This window comes from Rhineura floridana, chromosome 11 (assembly GCF_030035675.1).
Source record: "Rhineura floridana isolate rRhiFlo1 chromosome 11, rRhiFlo1.hap2, whole genome shotgun sequence".
Classification (NCBI taxonomy): Eukaryota; Metazoa; Chordata; class Lepidosauria; order Squamata; family Rhineuridae; genus Rhineura; species Rhineura floridana.
In genome coordinates, this window is record NC_084490.1 from 19,870,286 (window position 1) to 19,896,795 (window position 26,510).

At 44.7% G+C, this 26,510-nt stretch overlaps 1 protein-coding gene and 1 long non-coding RNA gene across 3 annotated transcripts in view; one reads left to right on the forward strand and one right to left on the reverse strand.

Moving 5' to 3' along the window:
* LOC133366221 (uncharacterized) overlaps window positions 1-18,036 on the forward strand; it is a 78,433-nt gene extending 60,397 nt beyond the window's left edge. Inside the window, exons 3-4 of one of the 2 annotated variants that reach the window (XR_009758369.1) lie at window positions 8,316-8,437; window positions 17,780-18,036. This is a non-coding gene — a long non-coding RNA (uncharacterized LOC133366221). The remainder of the gene's footprint in view (window positions 1-8,315; window positions 8,438-17,779) is intronic. The other variant, XR_009758370.1, reaches the window with a different exon arrangement.
* Window positions 1-26,510, reverse strand: part of GRIN2D (glutamate ionotropic receptor NMDA type subunit 2D) — a 54,976-nt gene that overhangs the window by 3,202 nt on the left and 25,264 nt on the right. Inside the window, exons 2-12 of the mRNA XM_061589082.1 lie at window positions 24,152-24,573; window positions 22,938-23,530; window positions 21,217-21,331; window positions 19,237-19,433; window positions 18,442-18,595; window positions 17,794-17,947; window positions 16,585-16,710; window positions 16,198-16,427; window positions 8,305-8,465; window positions 4,391-4,578; window positions 865-1,097 (exon numbers count right to left, since the gene is read on the reverse strand). Of these exons, the coding sequence (XP_061445066.1) occupies window positions 865-1,097; window positions 4,391-4,578; window positions 8,305-8,465; window positions 16,198-16,427; window positions 16,585-16,710; window positions 17,794-17,947; window positions 18,442-18,595; window positions 19,237-19,433; window positions 21,217-21,331; window positions 22,938-23,530; window positions 24,152-24,550 (2,550 nt within the window). The 5' untranslated portion in view covers window positions 24,551-24,573. The remainder of the gene's footprint in view (window positions 1-864; window positions 1,098-4,390; window positions 4,579-8,304; window positions 8,466-16,197; window positions 16,428-16,584; window positions 16,711-17,793; window positions 17,948-18,441; window positions 18,596-19,236; window positions 19,434-21,216; window positions 21,332-22,937; window positions 23,531-24,151; window positions 24,574-26,510) is intronic.

The following is a 26,510-nucleotide window of genomic DNA, read 5'->3' on the forward strand; positions in this document are numbered from 1 at the left end:
CAACCTTTTAATTTTCTGAAGTGCAGCTATAGATTAATTCAACTGAACATTGATTTTTCACCTTAATTTAAAAAGAAAGTCAATACAATTTTTTAAAAGTTGTAAACTGTTCCAGAGAGCTGTGTTTGTGACATCAAAAGTGCCAGCCAGTCAGTTCTGCGCACAACCAACTTCTGGTGCAGACAGGCACAATTGCTTTTCCTCAGCTCAGTCCTAGAGAGGAGATTTGTCTATGTGAACAAAACACAATGAATGTGCTTCCACACTGGCCCCACTAGTCAATTTATGTATGTCTATACACAAACATAAATTAATAGATAGGGCGAGGGGGAAATGTAGACAAGGGTGTATACACTGTGTAAACTAAGACAGACACATTTTTTTGCCAAGGCAAGCAAAATTCTGTGATTTGTACTATGTAAGTTAAACAAACTTGCATATATTGACTTCTTTTCCATAATTTAGTCATAGAGTAGGACACAGAAATATGCAAGCTCTGGAGTCCCACCCTCAAACCACTAGAAGTCTTGCAGAGATCCTACCTCTTGCTTCTGAGACTCTGTAACTCATTGCCCCCACACACACATACACTTCCAATCTCATCTTCACAGCCAGAAAGGCTAGAAGCTTAGTTGCTGTGTTGTTGTTTTTAACATGAAAGGTAAAATTCTGAGGATCCTGATTTCTACATACAAATGTAGTGTGATCATAGAATATCCACAAACCTGGATGAAGGGAGGGAGGGTTTAGTCTCTGGACAAAGGAGTGGACAGTTATAGTATCTACATATGGATGTAAAAACAGCTTAGTGGGTGAGTGGGTTGAAAGACACTGAACTGGCCCTTGCTGATCTTGCAACCTCACCCTGCTGAATGCGAGCAGGAAGTCCAGCCGCCCTGTATGTCTCATACAGTGACGCAGTTTCCAGTAGATGAGGTGTTCCCAGGCAAAGACCAGCAGACTCAGTCCCATGGCCACAAGGAGCATGTAGAAGACCCCGGCCATGTTGTCTATGTCCAGCTTGCTACTCATCACCTCAATTTTGTCATTGTGGCAGATCCCTGACAGCCACAGGCGCTCCAGCAGCTCAATCTCATCTGAAACAGAAGAGGGTGTGGGAGGAGGGGGAGGAAAGAGATGAAAACCAAGAGATGTGGCTCTTCCCAGCATTCCCCTATATGACCCATTAGCCATCAGCCCTAGAAAATGCAGGAGCCTTTTTGCTCAGGAGTAGGGAACAGGGGATTTTCTTCTGAGGTCTCAAATGACCAAGAAGCTATGGTCCCCTAGCAACATTATACAGTCTGAGTGTGGGAGCTGGAGGGGACATGAGACAAGTGAGCAGCTCCCTTTCCAACCTAACTCTCAGAGAATATACTCAAAGGTCACTTAATGCTAAGTACTTACCCCTTATCTCTTTAACTGTCCTTTCATCCTTATGGTTAGGGTTGTGAGAGATTGTTCACTTCTTACCTTTGCCAAGCATGTCTATGAATCCTAATCCACTTTAGTTGTTTTAGGGAGGATCCATGCCGTGGTAGTTTTTCCAGATTAATTAATGCAGCAGACTAAAATCTTATGTATGTGATATAAAAGGTAGTCCAGGCTTAAGTTATATGATTTGACAGATGAGTGGGGTGCTAGGCAACTGTTCCTTGCCCCCTCCCCTAACAATCCATTGGAAGCTTATAACAGTATGTATGTGTGTGCTCTCACACCCAAGTGACACTCTCTAAAATACATACATCCATGCAAGCTCATGAAACAAATACCCCATCACCTTTCAATATGTACATATTCAATGTATGAAGTTGTACATCACCACACTGAAGAATTCCAAACAGATGGAATCTCTGTCATCTATACCTTGTACTTGTGGAATTCTGTACTAAGCAAATTCTTGATATTCTGTGAACCAAAAGCCAAAAGCCAGCAAGTGGGGTAATTTTTAAACATTGGTCAAAAATGCATACATTTTATTTAGTGCATATTTTATTATTGTGTGCAAATGCTTGGAATCAAGGTATATAGTGCAAGTCAGTATATGCTCTAATATGTATGTTATGGTGAATATCTGGAATTTGGTCACTTCTGAATGTTGACAATCCCTGATAAACATTGTGAATGCTTAATAACTTGGAGATACCCTTTTGAATTCCAACAGTCAAACACTGATTATCAGCATGCAATAAATCTGTTCCCAAAGTGGGAGTATATATGTCTGTTTGTGGCATTCATAACATTCATCTGAAGTTGTCAGTATTTCCATGTGAATTGCTGACATTCACCACATCTTGGACATTCATTGTAACAAATCCAAACTCTACAAAGCAACCATCTGTCGGTCTCTCCTACACACACAATTCTTACACATCACGATCCTCACAGGGCATTTTTCACAAGTGAAGCAAAAAACGCCTCTGTGTCTGGAATGCTTCACTTCTGAATGTTGTTAACCACAGCAGAGAAAGCTGGAGAAAAAACCATGTAGCTTTTTCATTCAACATAATAGATGCAAGGAAGGCAAAGTGATTTAAGTGTCATGGACACTGGGTGGCCCAGTTGAAACACAGCCCCATCCCTAACATCTGCTTATATGTCCTAGTAGGGCGGGGAAAGCCCCATTTCCTGTTCTCTAGGGTATCCCCAGAGTCAGTCAGGCCTATTAGAAGAAGCAAGATTGTTGGCGAACAGCAATTAGAGCCTCAGACTGAGCCCATTAGCAGCAGCAGAGACAGAATCCAGGTTTCTCTGCTCAGATCAAACATACCAGAACTGTGTCTGTTCATTATCCCTGGAGCTAGAAATAGAAAGCAGGATGTCTGTCTCCCATCGCCTTTGCTCTAAGTCTAACTCAGTAGGGATTGCTTGCTCTCTCAGGACACACAGGAGTCCTGGCTTCAAGACCTCCTTGCGCAAACTGAGTAGGTTCCACATCTCTCCTGGGGTTCCTGCTCCCTTTCAGCCTGGCTTAATTAATCCAAAATAAAATACCATGATCAGGCTGCATGTTGATCAACCTGCAGGGCTGCTAAGAGGTAGTCGGGAAGGTGCATGTGACAGCATGGGGGAGGATGCACAGACTGGTTTCAGGGCATTAGAGTATGTGGGGAGTCATGTCAGTTCTTGGGCCCATAAATCCTCTCAGCAAATGTCTAGATATGAATTAGAAACCCCTCCCCCTCTTCATGCATAAACATGCACTTAAAGAATGGGTGAAATCCACACTTCTGCTTGTAATATGAGCTTGGCTCACTTGATTAACATGAATTGGCCTATCACCCTGGTTGTGCCTGACAAACCAACGGGTGATCAAGGACTTGACAAATGAGCTGTAGTAGCCCTTAAGGAATCAGGTCTCTCTCTAGCTTGTAAATGCATCACCCATCAGAGTCTGGGGGAGAGAGAGAGACAGCAAGAAAGCATTTTCCATTTTTAAATGGGACAGAGAGACAAGGAGCTGTGAGTTGGCTGAAGTTGAAGCAGTTTGGAGTGCAGGGTTTTTCTTTCTCTAGACATCTGATACAGGATTAGAGGCTTTTGTTGTATGCTGTTGGACTGCCTATTTGCTTCCACTATGCTACAGGTTTTATTACAAAGGCACCATATGCCTTCAGTGCTCTTTTATATAATGCAGCACTGCCCTGAACTTCTCAATACTCAGGGAGCACATAACAATATATTTAGCCAAATAAGTAGTTAAAGTGTGTTAAAAGGAAACTAATCTGTTTTAACTGAACCTCAGAATCCAGAAGTAGGCATGTGAGATCATAACCCACCTTCTAGCAAAATACATGGAATGTTCAGTTTTTCCAGAGCAGTGACCCTAACCCAATTAAGCCCTTTGCCCCACCAAACATAATAGCAAACATGTGAGGGAAACTCCTCTTCACCAATCACAGTAAAGAACATGGCCCATTCATACAAACTGGACAGGCAGTTTGGTTCTTTGGGGGGCCTGGGATAATTACAAAAGGGTGGCGGGGGGCTGAGTATCTGAGGAATGGGCACCAGATGCCCCCTATTTCAAGTTTTTGCTTTTTCATGGTATGTGACTAGGATGGGATGGGATGAGATAGGATGGTCTTGCCTAGCAGCAAGAAGTGGGGCTAGGCATGGATTCATTTTCTGTGCAAATTATTCAAGAGTATGCACAGAAAATAATACCCTTCATTTCAAACACCCCTGCTTGAAAGTACCCTTGTTATCTCTTTGCCCCCAACAATCCTTATCCAGTAGAACAGAGAACAGTATTATCCACTCAGATGTTGGAGGAAATATACCTTCCACCTCTCAAATATCTGTTTGTTCTCATCCAAAGGGCCAGGCATCCTGGCTCCCTCCTCTTCCCAGTGCCCTTCCTAGAACCTGGCACATAGCTGAGCCTTACCGTCGCTCAGAAACTGGAGCAGGGCCAAGTCAATGGGCCGTTTCCACTTGGATCCTTTCTGCAGCGCAATGCCATAGCCTGTGGTGGCAAAAACTTTCCCGCTCCCTATGGTGACAAGTTTACAGCCTTCTTCCTTGCGGGCCATGTAGTTGAGGACGGCTGCATCATAAATGAAGGCATCCAGCTTCCTGTAGTCAGACAAAAAAAGGAGGCAGAGATAGATGGGTACAGCATTTAGCACATTAAAAAAAGTATTTGTCTACCTTTTCACTGACCTGTCGCTTAGAACTATAGACATATTGCAAATAAAGTGAAAGCATATTTTGACATTTTTGAGGGCAGGGGGCAGCTTTCTTTTAAGTGTGAGATAGCTTACCATTTAACAAACAAATAATAATAGTCATTGTTAGAAGGAAAGGCTCTTTAACATTTCCTTTTTCATCCCATATGTGAATATTTCCTGTTATACACATCAGAGCCAAAAGTGCATAAAAACAAACTGGTTCAGGGCCCATCAGTATTGTGGAAGAGCCAGATTTTTAAAATATATTAGCAATTATTTCAATAGAGCACTGTCTTCTTCAGTTGCATGGAGAGGAAGAGCAGTGTAAAAATCAAATCAAATCAATAAAATGTAGCTCTGATGTTGTATGAAAAGCATAGTAGTTCTCCTGAGAGGCAAAATGGGTAATAAACTGGAGGGATAAAACACCTTTAAGTTTCTCCTTCGGCATCAAATATGTCACATGTAGGCCCTAGAAATTAGATGACCCATCTGTGCAGCCTGTCTGGCAGCATGTCCTTCAGCATGTTCTTAGCCTGACCAATTAACTGGGATGCAGGAATTTTATTATCTGACTGATTAATCTTCCCATAAAACATTTGAAGCTTTCAGCCATAGTTAGATAATATAGGAGATAGGTTTAGTAGGCCCTTAATGCTGGAGCTGCATGCCAGGCATTGTCCTGCTCATTTTATTTTGGCTTCCTCCCCCCTTTTAATTTTTTAAAAATTATATATATACAGTATGTTTGTGATGCCCCTGTAAATGTTGTACAGTGATTATGGTAAGTGTCGGTTTTGTAGGGTAAATGCGGTAAGTAGAGTGAGTGGGAGGGGGGAGTACATGTGTTGGAATGTTGAGGAATGCTGAGTGGTGATTGGCTGAGCATCTGGGTGGTTGAAGGTATGAATGAGAGAATGACAGCTGTAGAGGGGAGTTGGAGGTTGTTGTTGGTTCCTGGTTTTAGAGGGGTGGATTTGTGTTTAGGTGGGTAGTGAGGCAGCTTTAGGACTAAGATATATAAAGAGAAAAACTATTATATGTAACCACACGCATGTTGACTGAACTTAAAGTAATCTTGTTTATTCTTTGTGTTATTAAATAAATAGCTTTGGTTTAACGCCTGATCCTTGGCTGGGATATTACAGACCAAAAGGGTGGGCAGAGCAAATACCAAAGCTGGGAACAGTATCAATGGTGGCAGCAGTGAAAGGATAGGGTAACAGCAGCAGGTATCCAAAAGCAACCCAAGGCTGTAATCTTTAAAGGCAGAAAGATACAGGGGGGTTGTGGCCTGTAAGTGCACCCAGACACTATGTAGCAATCTGTGGAGGAGACTAAGGCACAGTCTCGGGGCAGTATTGCGTTACAGAGTGTCAGGTGGTGGCGCCTAGTAGTGGGACCATGAGAGACCTGTGCTGGGGCCAGTGTGAGAGATCCATTATGAGACCAGACCCAGAGTAGAGGTCTCATCCTTGATACTTTGGTTCCATGCTTCCTTCTCAGTCTTGCTTTCTTGTGCATTCTGTTTCACAGTCCTTAAAAGCAGCCTGATCCTACAACAAAACTCGTAACTCTGCTTAACTTTGCATAGGATCAGGCTGTTATGAAAACAAGGTGTTATATGCTAGTGGTAGTTTGCCCCCACAAGCAACCTAGCCACTGTGTTCTGTAGTAGCAGCTGCTATCCATCTCAAGGATAGCCCCACAGAGTGCATTGAAGTAATTCAGACCTCATCAGTCCATGGACAACTGTGGTTAAGCTGTCCCAATCAAGGAATGGCCATAGCTGTCTTACCGGCCAAAGCTGGTAAAATTCACTCCTAGCCACTGAGGACATCTGCACCTCCAGTGACAGAACTGGATGTAGGAGCACCCTCAGACTACACTCCCACTGCTTCAGGGAAAGTGCAGCCCCACTGAGGCCAGGAAATTTACTGACTTCCCAAATTTAGGAACCACCCACCTACAGAGCCTCTGTGTTGCCAGAATTCAGACTCAGTTTATTGGCCCTCATCTGGTCCACCACTACACTACTACCTCATCATCCCCAGCCAGCATGACAAATGGGCAGGGATGAAGGGAACTGTAGTTATCTGGTAGGCCAGAGTTAGAGAAGGCTCCCTTAAATGCATAGAGTAGAGATTCTAACCCAGATATAAATGATTGTGATTATAGAATCAGGAGGTAGCTGTTAATCTGGGTTGATTAGCAGAGTATGTGGATGTATAAATAGTAAACCACACATCCATAACTTTGCCAGTTGGCTTTTCAAAACAGGTAGGAGGGTTGATAGCAGTTCTAACAGCAGTGGGGACACCTCCACAAAGGCCACTCAAACTGGCTGAGATGCAATGAAAAAATTATTTAAGTCACAAATGGTCACAAATCCAAAATCCACAGATTCGCATACAAAATCTGCACGTGGAAGTCTAGTTAACAGCATGATGGCAGAGCTCAATCCTGCACTTGAATGCCTCACTGTGGACTTGTCTTATTTGGTTTATTTATGAAATGAACCAGCAGGAGTTCATAGAAACTCACAAAAGTGTTGTTGTGGGGAACAGTAGGGAGGCACTCTTGCTGGTGTGTGCAGCTACCAAGGCTAGATAAGCATTTGCTAACTGGATTTACACACAGAGTTACACAGTGTATAGCCTTTAAAGATTTTTTTATATATACCCAAAGGACTGCAATTTCTGTAGTCTGATCTTATGCCTATTTACTTGGAAGCACATCCCACCAAGGTTTACTTCCAGGTAAGTATGCATAGGCTTGCATTCTTATCGAATAATTGGTTAGATTCATTCAACTAAAAAGAAGCAGTCAATGAATAAGACACAAGGTTTTTTTATTTTAAAAATTATTTGTAATACATTTACTTGCACTAATTGCATATGGCAAGCACCATTTTTGAAGAGGCATTCCCTCCTATATGAGAGAGAAGGGAGAGGATGCCTCTTTTTCTAAGATGTCTGCTCCAGCATGTGTGCATCACTGAAAAACAAAGTAGGCTTTTTAAAAATAACAGTTACTCACATGTTCATTTCTGTAGATTTAATTAATTCATTGATTAATCAACCAAAACTCATATTATTAAATTTCCAAGAGTTCTTTAATCAGGTGACAGCCTAATGAAAATGGACTAATTATAAATGTGGTAAAAGGATCACAAATAGTGTGGGCATTAAAGCTAGCCATGACACAAGCAACTTCCAATAGCAGCCCACATCATTCACACAGTCACATTCCACATGGTAAGTGCCACAGCAATTAATGTACCACTGCTGGAGGGGAGGGATGTTAGAAGGAAGAACTGCATTTTCTGCAGTGAATATTGTGCCCCAAGTGCAAGCAAATGGTGATTTATTATATTAGAAGTGCTGCCCCATGGGATGAGGAGGAGAGTGTGTGATATAAATGAGAAGTATTTGCACATCTATTGTGTAAAAATGTATTGTGTGGAAACGACCTTGGGGTGCATGCAGCACCATTATGTGGGCCTACCACAAAGCATGTGCCCCAAGAGGACGCAGAGAGGCTAACGGTAGAAAGATAATATATGCCAAGAACTAAGAATCTTGGGGTTGTTGTTCCTGCCATCACCACTGCCTTCTCCTCCACCACCTACCCTGTCTGCAGGTTCTGGAGTGCATCCTCCACGCTGCGCTGGTTGTACTTCCCCATATATTCGTGCATCTCCCCATAGTTGTTCCGAATATTTTTCTCGGTGCTCCCGTTGGGAACAGTGCCAAATCTCAGAGGTGGGTAGTGATGCTGTGGTTTCTGGAACTGTTGTGGGAGGCAAAAGGGAAATTGGAGTATGAAAAGCACATATCTGGATCTTGTCCAGCCCCTTTCTGCTCTGCTCACAGATGTGAAAACTTAGTAAGGACAGGAGGAGGGATTTGGTAATTCCACTGGAGCTAATTTTGGGCTAGTGTATTGTCATGGTCAGTTGACTGAGAAAAAAACGGAAATTTGGCTAGCATCTGTTGGAACAGAGTTCACCTTCCCAAGCATTATAATTTCTTGTTATGGTGAAGCACCCTATGTGTGTGATGGATGAGGCAGATGTGTAAAGGGGTATGGATAAGAAATGGAGAGATGCATATAGTCATGGATGGATAGGTAAATACGTTTATTTGGAAATGAATAAATGAGTCAAGAGATCTATTTATGTACTTCCTTATTTATCCCATCCTCTGAGGAACTAAGGGCGATGCACATGATAACCTCTTGGCCATTTTTAGCCTACAGGGTGTAAAAGTTCACCATATTTAGAGTTTGAAAGGAATTCCACCCTGACATGTCAGATTGTCACGGCTATGGGAAGAGGCTGGTGAATGGCTGGTTTCTTCCACCTCATGGCAGGGGGTTAGACTAGAGGCCTTGTAGTCCTCTCCTTCCGAAATAGATCTATGAACGACAAGTGAGCAGACGAATGAGAAGACTAAATAGGCATGAGCAAAAAACATAATGTATGATTATTGAGTTTGCTCTCCAGAATCATGTCAAGACCAGGGTCCAGGCTGAGGAAGAGATCTCTAAAAAGAAAAAGAACTATTTAGAGATTTATCTAAAGATGGAGAGGGGAAGACAGACACTTTGGGAAAGCTGGCAGAAACAGAATGACAAAGAAACAGTGGGATGTGAAACTAGAAGGCCATGCAAGATGAAACACCTTGAGGGTGTGTTTGTACCAGTTCTCGCATGGCGTTGATTTCATGTTTTTTCCTTTCCTGACCCATAGCTGTGTTTCTACTAGGGATGGGCGAGAAATTCAGTTCAGTTCACATTTCAAGCAGAATCTATCAAATTTGCACTTTCCAAAACACTATGAGAACCAAACCACAGCCATCCTTCAAAATTCATACTTGTTCACATTTTGCAATGCAGTTTGCCAACCAAACAGTGTCTACAAAAATGCATGTGTTAGGGGAAACTGTGCATAAAAATGAATATATGAGTGAAAATAACATACAAATGCATTATTATATGATGAGAAATTGCTTCCAAAAATGTGTACATTAGTCAAAACTGCCTACAAAAATATGTTTATTAGGAGAAATATGTACTAAAATGCTAGAGAATTTTCATGAAGATTTTTAAAAAAAGAAAATCACACTTGGTGCAGAAATGTGGAGAACTGAATTTCAGATTGGAAAAATAAGAAATTGAGAGAACTGAAATTAACAGATCTTTACATCCCTAGTTTCTACAGAGGACTCTACGTACAGAAAATCTGGAAATATATATAACACAACATTCTTGGAAAGAAAATTAATAATAATGATAATAATAATGATGATGATGATGATAATAACAACAACAACAACAACAACAACAACAATAATAATAATAAATTTATATCCCACCCTTCCTCCCAGTAGGAGCTCAGAGTGGCAAACAAATATACTAAAACACTCCAAAATATCTTAAAATCAGACTTTAAAATATATTAAAACATCTTAAAAAGCAGTTCCAACACTGATGCAGACTGGGATAAGGTCTCAACTTAAAAAGACTTGTTGAAAAAAGAAGGTATTCAGTAGGTGCTGAAAAGATAACAGATGGCACCTCTCTAATATTTAAAAAAGTAAAGGTGTCCCCACACTTGTAGTGTGAGTTGTTTCCGACTCTTAGGGTGACGTCTTGCGACGTTTACTAGGCAGACCATATATATGGGGTGGGATTGCCCGTTCCTTCCCCGGCCTTTCTTTACCCCCCAGCATATGCCGGGTACTCATTTTACCGACCACGGATGGATGGAAGGCTGAGTGGACCTCGACCCCTTTTACCAGAGATTCAACTTCCTCCTTCCATTGGAATTGAACTCCGGCCGTGAGCAGAGCTTTGGCTGCGTTACCGCCACTTACCACTCTGCACCATGGAGGGAATTCCAAAGAGTAGGTGCCACAACCCTAAAGATCTGCTTCCTTTGTTGTGCAGAACAGACCTCCCAATAAGATAGTATCTGCAGGAGGCCCTCACCTACAGAGCACAGTGATCGACTGGGTATATAAGGGGTAAGACTGACTTTCAGGTATCTTAGTCCCAAGATGGATAAGGCTTTATATACCAAAACCAGAACTTTGAACTTGGACTGGTAGCTAATGGGCAACCAGTGCAATTCTTTCAGCAGCAGGGTGACATGTTGGTGATACCCTGCTCCATTGAGCAGTTGTGCTGCTGCATTTTGCACTAGCTGCAGCTTCTGGACCAACCTCAAAGACAGCCCTACATAGAGCGCATTACAGTAATCCAGCTTGGAGGTTACCAGTTTGTGGACAACAGTAGTCAGGCTATCCCAGTCCAGAAACGGCTGCTGGTAAAAGGCACTCCTAGCCACTGAGGTCACCTGGGCCTCTAGCAACAAAGATGAATCCAGGAGCACCCCCAGACTATGAGCCTGCTCTTTCAGAGGGAGTACGACCCCATCTAAAGCAGGCAACTGACCAATTATCCATTCTCAGGAACCCCAACCCATAGTGCCTCCATCTTGCTAGGATTCAGTCTCAGTTTATTGGCCCTCATCCAGCCCACCACCAGTCCAGGCAGCAGTCCAGGTCTTGCATGGCCTCTCCCGATTCAGATGTTAAAGAGAAATAGAGCTGGATATCATCAGAGTACTGCTGAGACCTTGCCCCAAATCTCCTGATGACTGCTCCTAAGGGCTTCACATAGGTGTTAAACAGCATCAGGGACAACATGATACCCTGTGGCACCCCACAGCACAATTGCCACAGGGCCAAAAGACAATCACCCAATGCTATTCTCTGAAAATAGGGTCAGAACCACTGTAAAACAGGGCCTCCAATACCCATCTCACCAAGTTGACCCAGAAGGATACCATGGTTAATGATATCAAAAGCCCCTGAGAAATCAAGTAAGAATAACAGGATCACACTTCCCCTGTCCTTCTCCCAATCAGGTTGGACAAGGCTGATTCAGTCCCATTACCAGGCCTGAACCCAGATAGGAATGGGTCAAGATAATCTGTTTCATCCAAAAGTATTTGCAATTGCTGTGCCACAACCCTTTCAATCACCTTCCCTAAGCAGGGGGTATTTGCGATCAGGCGGTAGTTGTCACAAACCAATGGGTCCAGGCTGGTCTTTTTCAGGAGCAGTCAGATAATTGTCTCTTTCAAGGTGTCTGCGACCACTCCATCCTGCAATGACGCATTGACCACACCCTGGATCCACTCCATCATACCCTCTCGGTAAGCTTTATAAGCCAAGAAGGGCAAGGGTTGAGAGGACAAGTTGCAGGCTGCATCGTGGCAAGGTCGCATCAACTGAAACCAATCCCAAGAAGATTCAGCAGATGTTGCACTGGGGACTACAACAGATGTGGATAGTGCTTCAAGATTGCTATGAAGGCAAGCAACTTTACCCTCAAAGTGCCTTGCAAACAATTCACAGTGGGCCTCCAAAGGGTCTAAAACTCCACTTCCTGGAGTTGATGTCAACAGACCCCTGACAATAGAGAAAAGCTCCACTGGACGGCTACTTGAGGATGTGATGGAGGCAGAGAAGTGGGCCTTTACAGCCACACAGTAGGCAGGGTTATGATGCTTTACTTGTGCCCAGTCAGCCTCAAATGACGTCTTTCGCTACTTGCACGCTAGCCAGCATCCAGCCTGTTTCATTGCCCTTAGTTCACTGGTGTACCAAGGTGCAAACTGGGCTCCACAATGCCAGAGAGGGCACTCAGGGGCAACCATGTTAAGAGCCTGATGCGTCTTGTTGTGCACAGCGTGACAAGGGCTTTAACAGGGTCACCTGCTCTATCTACTGGGAACTCCCCCAGGGCATTCAGGAATCCAGTGGATTCCATTAGTCTCCAGGGGCGGAACGTCTTAATCTGTCCACCACCCCTGCAGGGAAGGATTGGAACCCTAAGTTTAAACTTCACCAGTAAGCGGTCTGACCATGACAATGGGTGACATCAACCCCCCCCCCCATCTCCAGAACACCCCTTCCTCCATCTGGAGCAAAAACCAAGTCAAGAATGAGATATTGCTCCAGAAAGTTCTCCCTGTTCCCAATGTAACTTCTTTCCATTTTAAGGCAGAGCAGTGTTAGAAGTTAGAAAGAAACATCAAGATGGAGACAGATCAGAAAAAGGGAAAGAGGCAAGCAGGGGGTGGCACAGGGGAAGTCAGGAATGCTCATAAATAGACTGACGCAATGAAAGGATAATTCTGGGTATAGATGGATTCAGCAGTTGGCAGACAGGATTATTGACAGAAAGGTGCACAGAGAGATCAGCGATACTGAAATAAACTGAGACACATTTAGAAGTATGAAGGGCAGAGACAGCCTGCTTGTTCTATTACAAGAGACTGCTTCAAGAAGGCTGTGGATACAGAAAAACATCTTTGCCATGTTCTTAGCGTCACAAAATTGGCTCCACACAAGAGCTCTCTGAGCCAATTCAATCCCTTCTTGATGTTCCTGGGGCAACTGGGCCTTTTGACATGGCAGTGGGAAGTGAAGAAAGCAGAAAATCAAATGCATACTAAGTTAGGGACAAAATACAGAGTGCCAGCAATGTGCGTGTGTGTGTGTGTGGAGATAGTTTTCTTGCAAATTGGGATACAGGCTTCTAGGTGTCTGCGTCTTAGAAGCCATTAGGCAGACAAAAGAGTCTAAAGAAAGTGAGAAAAGAAGACAGGAGATTGATGGAGATTATCTGGAATATGACAGAGGAATGTATATGACAAAGCAACAGAGAAAAAATAATGGAAAAGCAGCAAATGGAGGTAGATGAGAATACTGGGAAAATCTGAAGATGGAGTGAAAAGTTTCTAGCACTAAAAAAGACAAAGAGTCTTGTCGCAGCTCATTTATTGTAGAACAAGCATTCATGGACTCAAGCCTGCTTTGTCAAACACAGAGAAGATTTCCATTTTCCACAGCTAAATTCAGTGCCTTCCCTAATGACAAAGTCCAGAGGGGTAGCAGTGCTAAGTGGATTCTAGTCCACAGAAGCTGATGCCACAATTTGTTGTTGTTGTTACGTGCCTTCAAGTCGATACGACTAATGGTGACCCTATGAGTCAGAGACCTCCAATAGCATCTGTATAAACAACCCTGTTCAGATTTTGTAAGTTCAGGTCTGTGGCTTCCTGTATGGAATCAATTCATCTCTTGTTTCGTCTTCCTCTTTTTCTACTCCCTTCTGTTTTCCCCAGCATTATTGTCTTTTCTAGTGAATCATGTCTATTCACTATGTGTCCGAAGTATGAACCTCAGTTTCATCATTTTAGTTTCTAATGATAGTTCTGGTTTAATTTGTTCTAACACCCAATTATTTGTCTTTTTCGCACTCCATGATATGCACAAAGCTCTCTTTCAACACCACATTTCAAATGTGTTGATTTTCTCTTATCCACTTTTTTCACTGTCCAACTTTCACATCCATACATAGAGATCTGGAATACCATGGTCTGAATGATCCTGACTTTAGTGTTCAGTGATACATCTTTGCATTTGAGGACCTTTTCTAGTTCTGTCATAACTACCCTCCCCAGTCCTAGCCTTCTTCTGGTTTCTTGACTATTGTCTCCCTTTTGGTTAATGATTGTGACAAGGTATTGATAATCCTTGGCAAGTTCAATGTCCTCATTATCAACTTTAAAGTTACATAAATCTTCTGTTGTCATTACTTTAGTCTTCTTGACTAAAAAGTAGTCTTGCTTTTGTGCTTTCCTCTGTTTTTAAGGTGCCACAAGACTCTTCATTGTATTTGTTGCAACTTGTTAACAATAGCTCCCCCTCTTGAATTGTACAACACTAAGACTGAAATCTTACATACACTTATCTGGGAGTAAGGCCCAGTTGAATTCAGTGGGACTTACTTGTGAACAGATATGCATAGGAGTATACAGTTAAAGCATTTTTCTCTTTCTTTGCTCTCCATGCTCTGCCTGGATTTCCTTCCTCTGCCCTCTCCGTCAAACTGCTCCCCACTCAGTGCGAGTTGGTAAATCTGAGCTGTTTAATATTTATCTGCAATTGTGTTTCATGTTGGACGTTAATTACGCCCATTAATTACATCCCAGCTCGTTAGCTCTTTACGAAAGGGATTCAATTGGAGCCAGACCGCTTTGCCACAGCTGGTCCAGTTTGTGTGCTCCCCCTTCCCCACAGCTGTGGTTGTTCGTCAGGGGCTAATTACCAGGGGATAATCAGCCACGTTCTGGTTTATAAATACACACCAGCAAGGCATACCAGTGGAGCACTGCATGGAACCACAAAGTGCAGTGTATGAACTCAACAGCCTAAGTCAACTACCCCTTAATCGTGCCCCCGCCACACACATGTATTTCCTTCTGCCGCCCTCTTAAGGGGAGTGTGATGGATCTATCTGGGTTGGGGGGGCTTTTCTGAAATTAGGTATTGCCCACCAGAAGGCTACTTAAGTGGATTTGGTGGGATGGGTAGGAGGGGATATAACGTTTTAATTAGCAGTTAGGGCTCACCAGCGACACTGGAATCTGGTTTCAATGCCACGGTCACTTTCCAAAAATGTTAAATTTTCCATGAGTGCATCAACATGAATAGCTTTCCTGCTCTGCAGACAGGTAATCTACCAAACTGTGCTAGCCCTTTTTCCAGAGAAAGGACTATTGATCAGTGGTGAAGAGAACATGCCAGTTAATGTGAACTATGATAAGAATGCACATGCTTGGTATGTAGGTCTCAGGTTCAATCTCAGCCAGTTCCCTAACAGCATCTTGAAAATCAGAGACTTTTCAGTGGCAGGTCTTGCACTTTGGAGTGGGATACATAAAAATGTACAATTGCCTCCCTCCCTAATCTTCTGGTTTTGCCTTTGTTCTGGGTAGTTTCACCTTCAGTGACATTTCCCCAACAGTATTATTGGCACTGAAGACAAACTTTCCAGTTGCTGAACTTGCATGATTACAATCGGGTAGCTCCTCCACAAACTATTTAAAATAAACCTTGCAAAACCTGAGCTATTCAGTCAAAGAAGAGTGCCCTTGCAAGAATAGCTTCTTTGCAAGTGAAGTCAGACAGCTGAGATCTAAGGTACCACAAGGAAACATTGCAGGACCCTGGCTTCTTTGTATGGAAGTGTTTTGATGAAAGTGTGTAGAGCAGAATAACAGAGACTCAACTTTACTCTTCTGTGTTAAAGTGTAGCAATGGCACACATCTTCCTGATTTTGGGGGGGTTGGGTTGCTTCAAAATGTGTCCATGAATATACCTTTTTCTCATGGTTTGCCCTTGCTTCGCTTTCATCATTAGTCAAACACTGGGGAAGAGGTGGTGGGAGTTTCAATATCACAGCCTACATCTTACCTTCTTGTTAAATATTAGTGGGAATGGTGATATGTTTAATCTGGTCTAAGGGAAAGCTTCATGCCTGGAGCTAAACTTATTTTTTAGTGGTGGAAATGAAAAGGAAAGTTGGATAGATATGGTGGGAGGAAGCAGATTAGACCTACATCTGTTTTGTTTTTGTCTTGGAGGCCTCCCTTCTCCTCACCTTCTGGTCGCTGAGCCCAGACACCGTGTCTACATATTCTTCCTGGATCATAAAAGCGGCCAGGTTCGCTGTGTAGCTGGCGAGGAAGATGACAGCGAAGAAGGCCCAGATCAGCACCATGATCTTGCTGGTGGTGCCCTTGGGGTTCTCCACTGGCACAGAGTTGTTAAACACCAAAGCCCAGAGCAGCCAGATTGACTTCCCAATGGTGAACTTGGAGCCTCCAGTACCTGCCAAGCAGGATGGGATGGGAGAATATAGATCAAAGTTTGAACTTCCCTGTGGAGGCTTGAGTGCAACAGGCTTTATGTGCTTGTTACCCTTCCTTACCTCCGTATGCATCCCAGTTTCCCACACACACCCCTCCCTCATCTTTGGTACACTCACGTTTACTGGCGCTGAGGCTGCGATTGTAGCCTACTGGGCTAAAATATTCGAAGATGAAGACAGTCACCGCAACAACAGTCAGGCACATGACAAACATCATCACCCAGACAGCGGGGCTGTAGGGTTCTGTGGGAAGAGAAATATGGACTGCCATAGTGGGGTGCCCAAGACAGCTGGGCTCTAGTGGGTGAAAAGGGATTCTGAACCTTTGGCATAAAAAAGACACCCCACAACAAGAGTAACACTTTTTAAAAGACTTACTAAATGTATAATTTAAGGCTACATCTATAAACCTAAATTAGTTTTAAACTGGTTCAACTGCAGTGGCTTCTCCCAAGGAGCTATGGGAGTTGTGGTCATGTGAAGATTCTAGAATAGTCTGACAGAGCTGATTTAAGAGTGCAAGGCAGATAAACCTCCCAACAGAAAGTGAATCTACTATTAACACCACTCTCAAGAGAATATTGGATTTGTCAGAGTGCTGAGCGTTCTGAAGACTTATCTACGTAAGACCAAAAAACCCACAAACTATTATTTTGATCTGAAAGATCAAGATGTCTTCCCTCAAAACGGCACATTTGTTAATATTGGAGTTGGGCAGGCTCAGATTCCTTTCTCAAGATAGTACTTCTGTTTTGGTGAAATCACCTTTTCCCAACATTTGGCCCACAGTATTCCCTTGCTGGGAAAACCCCACCCTCAGAGGGCACTTCCACTGTGATCCTAAGTGGTGTGTGAACTGTAGTTATGTAGTTGTTATGGATATGTATTGGCAGGTGCCCATTTGAGACCCACAAATGGGCAGTCTGTCTCTCTCCCTCTCTCTCTGTTGCTTTTCTAGGGCCGCTTTTCTTCAGCTCATGGCCATAATTTTATGTGTCCATTTTAACAGTTTAAACCATCTTTCTATTTTATTATATCCCACCTTTTCACTTTTGCACCATCCAAGGTGGGTTACAAATGCTTAAAAGAAATGCAAAGCACTATCTCAGCAATAAAGCAGATTAGTAGGAAAGCATTTCCTCCAAGATTGGGTAGGCAACTGTTAGATCCAATAGGCGAGAGAAAGGGGAAGGATTAGGACTCCTGCCTTCTATTCCATAAAGAACCTTGTATTGAAACCAGACTATCTGGGAGGCTCCTTGCCCACCTCATGTCAATGCTCCCTCTTGCTTTTTATTTTGACCCATCCCAGGGCTTGGAATTCACCTAGGAAGGCAGAAGGTGAAACAGTTCCATTGCTACGAGACACCATGACACTGATTCCGGTCTCAACAAAGGGTACAGAGAAATCTATGACTTCAGCTCTCTCCGCGTTGATGGTCAGGGATCCAATTGCCATGTCAGCTCGCTTGTAATACACCTGAAACAAGAGTGAGAGAAAAAGAGAGCGAGATGGAGTGCTGAAAGCCAGCATCCCTGGTTTTCTGAGTGGGAGGGATGGAGTGAGTGAGGGAGAAGATCTAGCAGTTATGAGTAAACAGTTTAACCCATCCTGAACCCTGGAGTCTGTCTGTCTACCGCATTGCTTGTATGTTAGGAGGAATGGGATCCAGGAGTGGATAGAGCCGTAAGGCCTAGGGCAATCCTTCCATAACCTATGAAGTAGATTAACCCTACTATCACTCTCAGTGCACCGTTCAAATTGTCCTTTACTGCAAATATAAAATCCAGACAGCCAATAGCATGACTTTGGGGCTTTCTCAAGAGAGGTTAGAGCCACTTTTTTTTACTGTTGCGTGAGAGGGGAGGATAACCAGAATTCCTGAGTTCTTTTAAGAGGAATGGACTCCGGAAAGTTCTAAGAAGTTGGGTATGACCTCAGACTACTGGTTCTCTGGGGAGGGAAAGAGTTACCTCTCCAATCATGCCGTTCCACATGCCGTTGACTATCTTGCCATGTTTTCCATTGGTGACAAGGTAGAGATCGTAGGTGAAACCCAGAGTCTTAGCCAGACGCTTCAGAATGTCGATGCAAAATCCTTTGCAGCAGCTCTTTACCAAGTGATGGCTGTGAACAGCACAAGGAGGGGGGAAAGGAACTCAGCAAGTGGTTTAAGGAGCACTGTGGAAGGTAAACACAGGGCCAGCATGAGGTAGTAGTTAGAGTGGACCACGATTAGGGAGGCCCAGGTTCAAATCCCCAGTAAGCCTTGGGTGGTTTTAAGCCATTCGCTAACCTACCCTCACAGGGTTGTCATGAGGATTTTGTGAGGCATGGGGGAAACTATGTGTGCAACTTTACATAGGAAGCTGCCTTATACTGAGTCAGACCACTGGTCCATTTAGCTCAATATAATCTACACTGACTGGCAGCGGTTCTCCAGAGTTTCAGGCAAGGAGTCTCTCCCAGCCCTACCTGGAGATGCCGGGCATTGAACCTGGGACTTCTGCATGCAAAGCAGATGCTCTACTGTTGAGCTTCAGCCCTTTCCCCACTTTGAGATCCCTGGAGGAAAGGGATAATATAAATGGAATAGCAAGTAAATAATAAACAAGCAAGCATAGACTTGATCAGTGCTTGGATGTGTGCCCAATGGGAGGCCCACACAAGCCATTTTGAACTTTTCAGAGGAAGAGAAAGATCTAAATATAAAAATAAATAACTTTTTAGCCATCTGTGGGAAAACTTGGCCATTGCTGCAGAAATACCTGTTGGTGTGATTGAGTGGGTGGCGACAGGGAACTGAATCACGAATGCAGGTCTTTGTGGCAGGGTCAATGTTGTCCACAATAACAAAGGGCCTTTCCTCCAGTGTTGCCACCATGAGGTGCTTGTTGTCATCCACAGGTTGCAGGAATTTTCTGTACCGTGACATGCTCAGGATTCTGCGCTCCCACCTTCCCACCTGCCTCCCGGGGCATAGAGAAGAGGTTAGATACACCCCAAACATTTCCAAACTCTTGCCAGCCCACCAGTTGGTCCCATACTTATGCCTCATTCAAGAAACTTCACACACACAGATACATCAGTTCTGAAAGTCTCCTCCCACAACTTACACCTCTTTCCAGTCTCACACCAACCTCTGAATTTTTCCACCAAATTCTTGTCCTAAAATTACATCCTTCTTTCACATTAGCCCTCTGTTTCCTCCCTTCATTGGGGCATCCATGACCAACACAGAGGTGGGATATTGGGTGGTCAATACCATATATCATATAATCTTGCCATACATTCATAGCTGGTTTAGAGATGTTGCTCATGCACACGCTAATAAGACCGATGAGTCTGACAAGCACAAGAGATAGGGCCTTTTTGGTGGTGGTCCACAGCTCTGGCACTCACATCGAAGTGACTTGCACCTTGCTCCTTCAGTTCAGCCATTTAAGCAAGCCCTAAAGACTTTTCCCTTCACTGCTAACTAAGCACTGACTCACTTATCCAAAGCAGATTTCTTGAGTAGTTATACCCTTCTGATGTACCTACATAGTTATTTTTCTGTATTGTTTTCTTCAGATGTACATCACTTTGGGAGGGCATAGCCCAAAATGCAGCCTATAAATACTTTTAATTAAACAAATAAACAAAATAGATATCCTTTGTGAGGATTCTCTGAATAGGTATTGTTGAGAGTCAAGGGCTTAGAGATTGCTAAAACAAATCGGGAATGCACCCACCACCCCTGTTAAAGTGGCCAGCAAACCAAGCAGAGGTTGCCTTTCCCTGTAGGGTTTGGCTTGACTTGCTTTTGTGAGTAATTTGGAGTTCTTTGCTCCTCTGACTCCTTTTGGTTGGGCACCTGCAGTCTTGATTGTGCCATGCTTCCATCTGGATTGTGTGAGCCTTTTTGAGGGGTGCTAGCATGTGAATGGCTGTGCCTTATAGCAGGGGGTTAGGACTCTGCAGCCTTTCAGCTCAATGTGTTTACAGCCCTTGGACATATCTCTAAGCAGGGTCGGCACCAGAGGGCGGCCAGGTCAGGCCCTGGCTGAGGACCCCTGAAGGACCCCTCCTTAGGGTGGGTGGGTAGCGCTCCCTTCCATGATCCACGGCAGCGTCAGCTCCTGACTCTGACGCAGATCGCGAGAGGGAGCTCCCAGGCACACACACCCCCCCGCTGTGCAGGCCTGTGACAACCGACTGCATGCCCACCTACCTCTCCCTTGACATAAATGCTGGTTGCGCTGCAGGCGCAAGCCTGCCATCAACCAAGGTGGTGTCCGAGATTTCCCCCAATGGGTTGATGCCTCTGCTGCCATCTTAGTTGATGGCAGGGATGCATGCGCATAGCACGCATGCGTGCCATCAACCTAGATGGCAGCAGAGCCATCAACCCCTTAGGGAAACCTCGGCTGCCTCTTGGTTGATGGCAGGCTTGCACCCGCAGCGCAACCAACATTCACCAAGGGAAAGGTAGGTACGTGGGGTGTGCATGTAGATGTGGGGGCCTGGGGCAGGCTGGTGCCGGCCCTGTCTCTAAGCCTGCTCCAACTCACAAATTCACACTTGCCCCATAATTATCTCCTCAGTTAACCACACACCTTCCCAAAAGATCACCCTTGCCACAGTTCCATCAGCTCATATGGACTTCAAATTACCAGCTGTCCAAACCTTTCACACACCCCTCCCCTTGATTCATCAACCTTCCTCCCTAACCCATCAACCTTTCCCCAAACCTTCCTCAAACTCACCACCTCCCAGGTTCGGTTTTTGCTGAGGGAGATCACAGCCAAGGAAGGATTGATGAGGTACCCATCCTCGTTAAAGGAGAAATCCTTCTCACCCCAAGTAACATTCATGAAGTACCTGTGAAGAGGCATGGTGGAAGCTCTTCAGTGTCAACCTAGAGCCCACCCTCCATATGCTGCTATTACAGCCTCACTCCCCCTGGGCTTGCCATTTCCCACAGGGCACTGGTCTAACATTGAAACACAGCCACTAGTGAGCCGTGGATCAGGCCTTGAAAAACCAAAAAGGAAAAAGCCCTTTTGGAATCAGACCCTTTTTGAGATAGGAGGCAGAGTATTGAGTGGGGATGGATGGTTTGAGTAGGTAGATGGTACGGATGAGGTGGAGGGTGTGACAGGCTATATGGGGAGGTAGAAAGAAGGAATGAATACAGCCAGGATGGCGGGTAACTTGTAGGAAGTAGAGCTCGTGAAAGGGGTGGATGCAGGACCAGATTAAGACATGCTGAGACCCTAAACCAGGAGTGGGGAACCTTTGCCTCTCCAGATGTTGCTGAACTATAACTCTCGTCCTCCCTGGGGCTGATGGGAGTTGTAGTTCAGCAACATCTGGAAGGTCAAAGGCTCCCCACCCCTGCTCATGTCAAGTTTAAGAGACCTCAAAGTGTATTATTCTAACAGAAAAGGCAATGAAAATAAAAATAATAAACATTCATATTTCCATACATGCCTGTACATTGGCAAGGATGCAACCAAAAACTAACAGTCTAATGGGCAGAGCAATCCAACTCAGGGGGAGCTGGTGGGAAGCTCCACAGCATCCATTTGCCAGTCAGGAGCCTCTGGCCCAGCTGAACGCAGGCTCCATGGGGAGTTGTGCGCAGGAGCTGGGAGGAAAGAGCCGTCTCCCATGAACACCACTCCCCGTAGACCACCATTGGAATAATTATACTGCACCAGCCTTTTTGTCAGCAGAACCTAGGGCCATATTGGGACCCATGGGAGTGCTCTGAGGGGGACTTGGATGCTGTGTAAGACCCCCTTCCCCATGGCTCCTGCCCTGCCACACCCCCAGTTTTTGGGCTGGCCATCCTTGGTGGCACCAGCAGGCTCCCAGCACTGCCGCAGCTCAGCCAGGACAGGGGCTTCTGCTAGCTGGGAGCCTGCCAGCTCAGCTAGGGGGTCCACCACATCCAACTCCCCCCAGCCAGGCATAAACTCAAGTTGGATTGCTCCCTAAAACATATTTCTTACAGTAAGTCTACTTACATATGAAAACCCTTTAAATAAAAAGACCTGATGATAATACAGCATGCACTGTATGTGTTCTGCATATGACATAAAATTTAAAGCACTTTCATGATCTTTTGAGGGCAAAGTCATTGACATGTTGTTGTTGTTTGTCTCTCATAATCTGAGGCCCTGTAGCTTATTCAGCTTGTGCGTAAATCTGGCACTGGGTGGATGTAGGTGCATGAGGTTGTTGGATATGTAGGGATTCATGAATGGAGGGAAGGAAGCAAGAAGAAAGTCAAAATGGTTGGATGGAAGTGAAAAGGAATGAAGTTAGGAATGTAGGAAGGATGCTTTGAGGAATGGTTATGTAGATGAAGAGAGGAACAGGAGTAGAGTGTGGGGTTCCTTGTGGACAGCAGCATTTTGTTTTGCTCTTGATTCTACCACCCTTCCAGCTAAAATCCCCACCAGCCTTTTTCCCTGCTGACCGATGCAGGTTCTCGTTGATCTGGGTGAGATTGGGTGCCCGGCAATCATTGTTGAATTTTGGAATTGAGCCATAGACTTGGAATAGGGCCTCTGCCCCCTTGGCAATGATGGCCACACCATTTTGCACCCTGTGGTAGAGATCATCTTTCCATCCTGCTGAAAGCACCATGAAGAGACCCTCAGGCAGTTCCTCTGGCATGTACTCAGTTCTACCAAAGTTGGCACCCGCCATGAACCAGATGTACCCGGGGCCTGTGAGCTTGACTTCGCGAGCTGCACGAAAGATGCTTTCTGCTTCTTCACGGGAGCAGTAGAGAAGGCAGATACGGGCATTTATGTCCCGGAGCTGGCGTTTGAGGCGGGCTCCATCTGGGTCATCGGTGAGGTTAAGGGTCACAGTGCTGCGGCGCTCCCAACCAATGAAACTGCTGTCAGTCAGGACCTCAATGTAATCTACAAAGTCTTCATAGCCAGGAAACAGTGTCGTAATGACAGCAAATGCCGTCCAGTCATACTGCTCCAGGACCTCAAACATCACCTGCAACTGTTGTTTGGTTGAGGAACCCAACTGCAGGAAGGTTGATCCTTTCTCCTGGATTTAGGAAGAGGCAAAAGAGACAAGGGTTAAAAGTGGCCCCTATTCGCCATCCCTTTATACGTCTAGCCTCTGATTTCTATGTCTGTCATAGGAGAGCTCTCAGAAGAGTTTTAGTCAAGCAACAAAGGTTGATTTTCAGTTCTAATTAAACATTTTCTACCTCTGTACACCATACAAATATTTCCAAAAGTGCTCACATGCAGGAAGTCCTTATGCTGAAATTGGCCTCCTGTCTGATATGCTAATAACCACCTAACCTTGAAAAAAGGATCATAGTATGAGCTTGTGTGACATCTCTGTTGCTATCTTCAGCCTTCCCTGTATCCCTCCATCCCCACCAAAGCCCCTCAGTGTATAAGTCTTACACTTCATTTAAAAAAAAAAAAATTCAACCAAGGTATCATAAATTCTGCATTAATAGAAAGGTGAATTCTGCAATCCTGTATGCAAATCAAGTAGACTAGTATCAATATGCAAACATCTGTAATATATTCATGTTGCAGAATTTTGTTAGGTGCAGAAGTTAGAATATAAATACTTTTCAGTGCAGAAAAGAACACAGTCCTATGTCTTGTGAATATTAGGATGAGTATGGAACATAAGAAGTTACTTTACTTTGGGTGTAAGAACAATGGCTGATCCTCCATTGATGCCAATGATGGGAACAGAGGTCTGTGCTGAGATGAAGTCCAGAATCTGGGCCACAGCCTCTGTACGTGTATCATCCTCAAAAACCACACCGTGGATGTGCAAGGAGGAGAGAACATCACAGAGCCTCACAATGAGGCTGCGAGGATTGGTGTCATTCAGAACCACAGGGATGGGGTTGATCTCCATGGAGAAGTTGCGGAAGTCCTCAGGCGAGAACCGGGCACTCTCTGGCGTGTAGGTTGAGCCACTGAAAATGATGGGAATGTTGATGGTTCGCCGCCGCAGGTCCAAGAAAGGGCTGGCACAGGCCAGAGCCATAACAAAGAGCATCCTAGCAGCGGGGGTGCCCGGGGGCAGGCTCATCTCGCAGGGCCTCTACGTTCCCCCTGCAAGGGGTTCGGGAAAGAAGGAAAGAACAGGCAAAGAGAAAGAGAGGCTTAAACAGAGAAAGGAATCGGGTGATGGGCCAACCTGATGGCAAGGAGGAGGAGGGGCTAGTGCTGGATCAAGCCTTCTTCCTTAAGTGGCCTGAGAAAAAATGCAACCATTGCACATATGCATGTGCACACACACCTTCCTCCCCCCCCCTGGCCCCTGCTACATGAAATCAGCTTAGGGTTAGGAGAATGAAAAGGAGGGCTTGTAAAAGGAAGCAGTTCTTCCTCTTGCCTGCATGTTTCCCACGTTCTCATCCCCTTGAGACCACAGCTTGTGGAGCAAATGTAAATGAACAGATGGCTCACCTCAGGGGGCTGCATATGGTGTCTGGGTCGCTAGTTGCTAACCCTCTGTACTGCATGGCTGCTGCGGAGCTCCTGTCAACCAGTGGGAAAGCCTGTGTGCCGCTTTGGAGCAGCAAAATGGTCTCTGTGCTGCTTTTGGTATGCCAGTGGTCTAGGTTTGGCAGCCAGAGCTTGATCTGAGCTGTAGTTTCTTGGAATTGGTCCTTGGAGGAGGGGGCGGCACAACATCTTTGTATAATTACACCTTATAATTGTGGTATGTGCCACAATATGTGCCTCTTTCATTAGCTGTGTGAAGTGGACCAAGGTGACAAGTTGACTTACAGACATTCTCACACTATGAAATCCCTGAAAGTCTCCAAAATGGGAGATCAAACCCCTCAAGCCAAAGCCATAACCCTGAACAGGAGGGTAGCTCGTCCTCCACAGCTCCCCTAAGCACTACCTACGTTTTGCTCTCATGGCCTCACAAACAGTGGCTTTGTATAACAGACCATCGCCTTCACATCCCTGCCTTTCGATACCCACTTTCCTCCAACCCAGTCCCCACTCCTCTCCTCATGCTGCCCAAGTCAGATAAAGCCCCTGTAATAACAAACAAAACAGCACCCTTTCCTCCCGTTGTCAAAAGTTGTAACCCTGGAAAAGAGATGCAGGAGCCTTGCAGAGGAAGAGATGAGTTGGGGGTCCAACGAGGGACAAGGAAGATAGAAATAGCTTGGCAAAGTCAAAAATCTTTGTCATTCATAAATTTGGGCATGGATTCACAGGATGCAAATTATCTCAGAAACCACATGTCTTTAATCTTTTTGTCCATTAATCATGTAATGCCCTCTGCCCTCTTCATTCCATAAAAGCAGGGAAGATGTTTGACCCAGGGAGAACTCTGTATGAATTGGCCAAAGAAATGGCTGTTCCCAGCAGCAAGCTTTTAACTGAAAATGTAGAGGAACGGGAAGGGCCATTTTATCCAGGAAACAAGTGTCATGTTCCCCAAACACCAGTCTGTAGAATATGAGGATTTCAGCTGCTGGTTTGGCCATATGTCACAACTGTGAGCCAGATGCCAGGAATTCACCTTGCCCTGCATTTATCCTTCATGGGCCAATGGTTAGCCAGAATAGATGGGTGAAGTGTAAAGATGGTACTAGATCAAACCTGTTCCATATAGATTGGACCTAATGTGTTGGTTCCATCTCATCTGGCATCTTTAATGCACTTCCTTTCATCCTCTTGTTAGAATTGCAGTTTTTACCCACCACCACCACCACTCGTTTACCACTCACCTCTTTCTGGATACAGTACATCAGGTTTGCCAGATAGTATGTAGACTGCCCTCCTTCCGCTCGGTTCAAGCCCACTCAACTTATTAATATCCTATCATTTAAATACATTTCAGGGGAGATTCCCAAGTTATTTGTCGGAGTGAGCCCCACTCCCTACTTGCCATCTCTTCCAAGAGTACCACACATGGCAGTGGGGGCAGCAGGTTCAAGTATAGTGGGTTGCCTTCATCCTGCCATTGTACCATCATGAGGTTATTCTAGCACCTGTATATGGTCCTGTCACTGTTCGTGCAT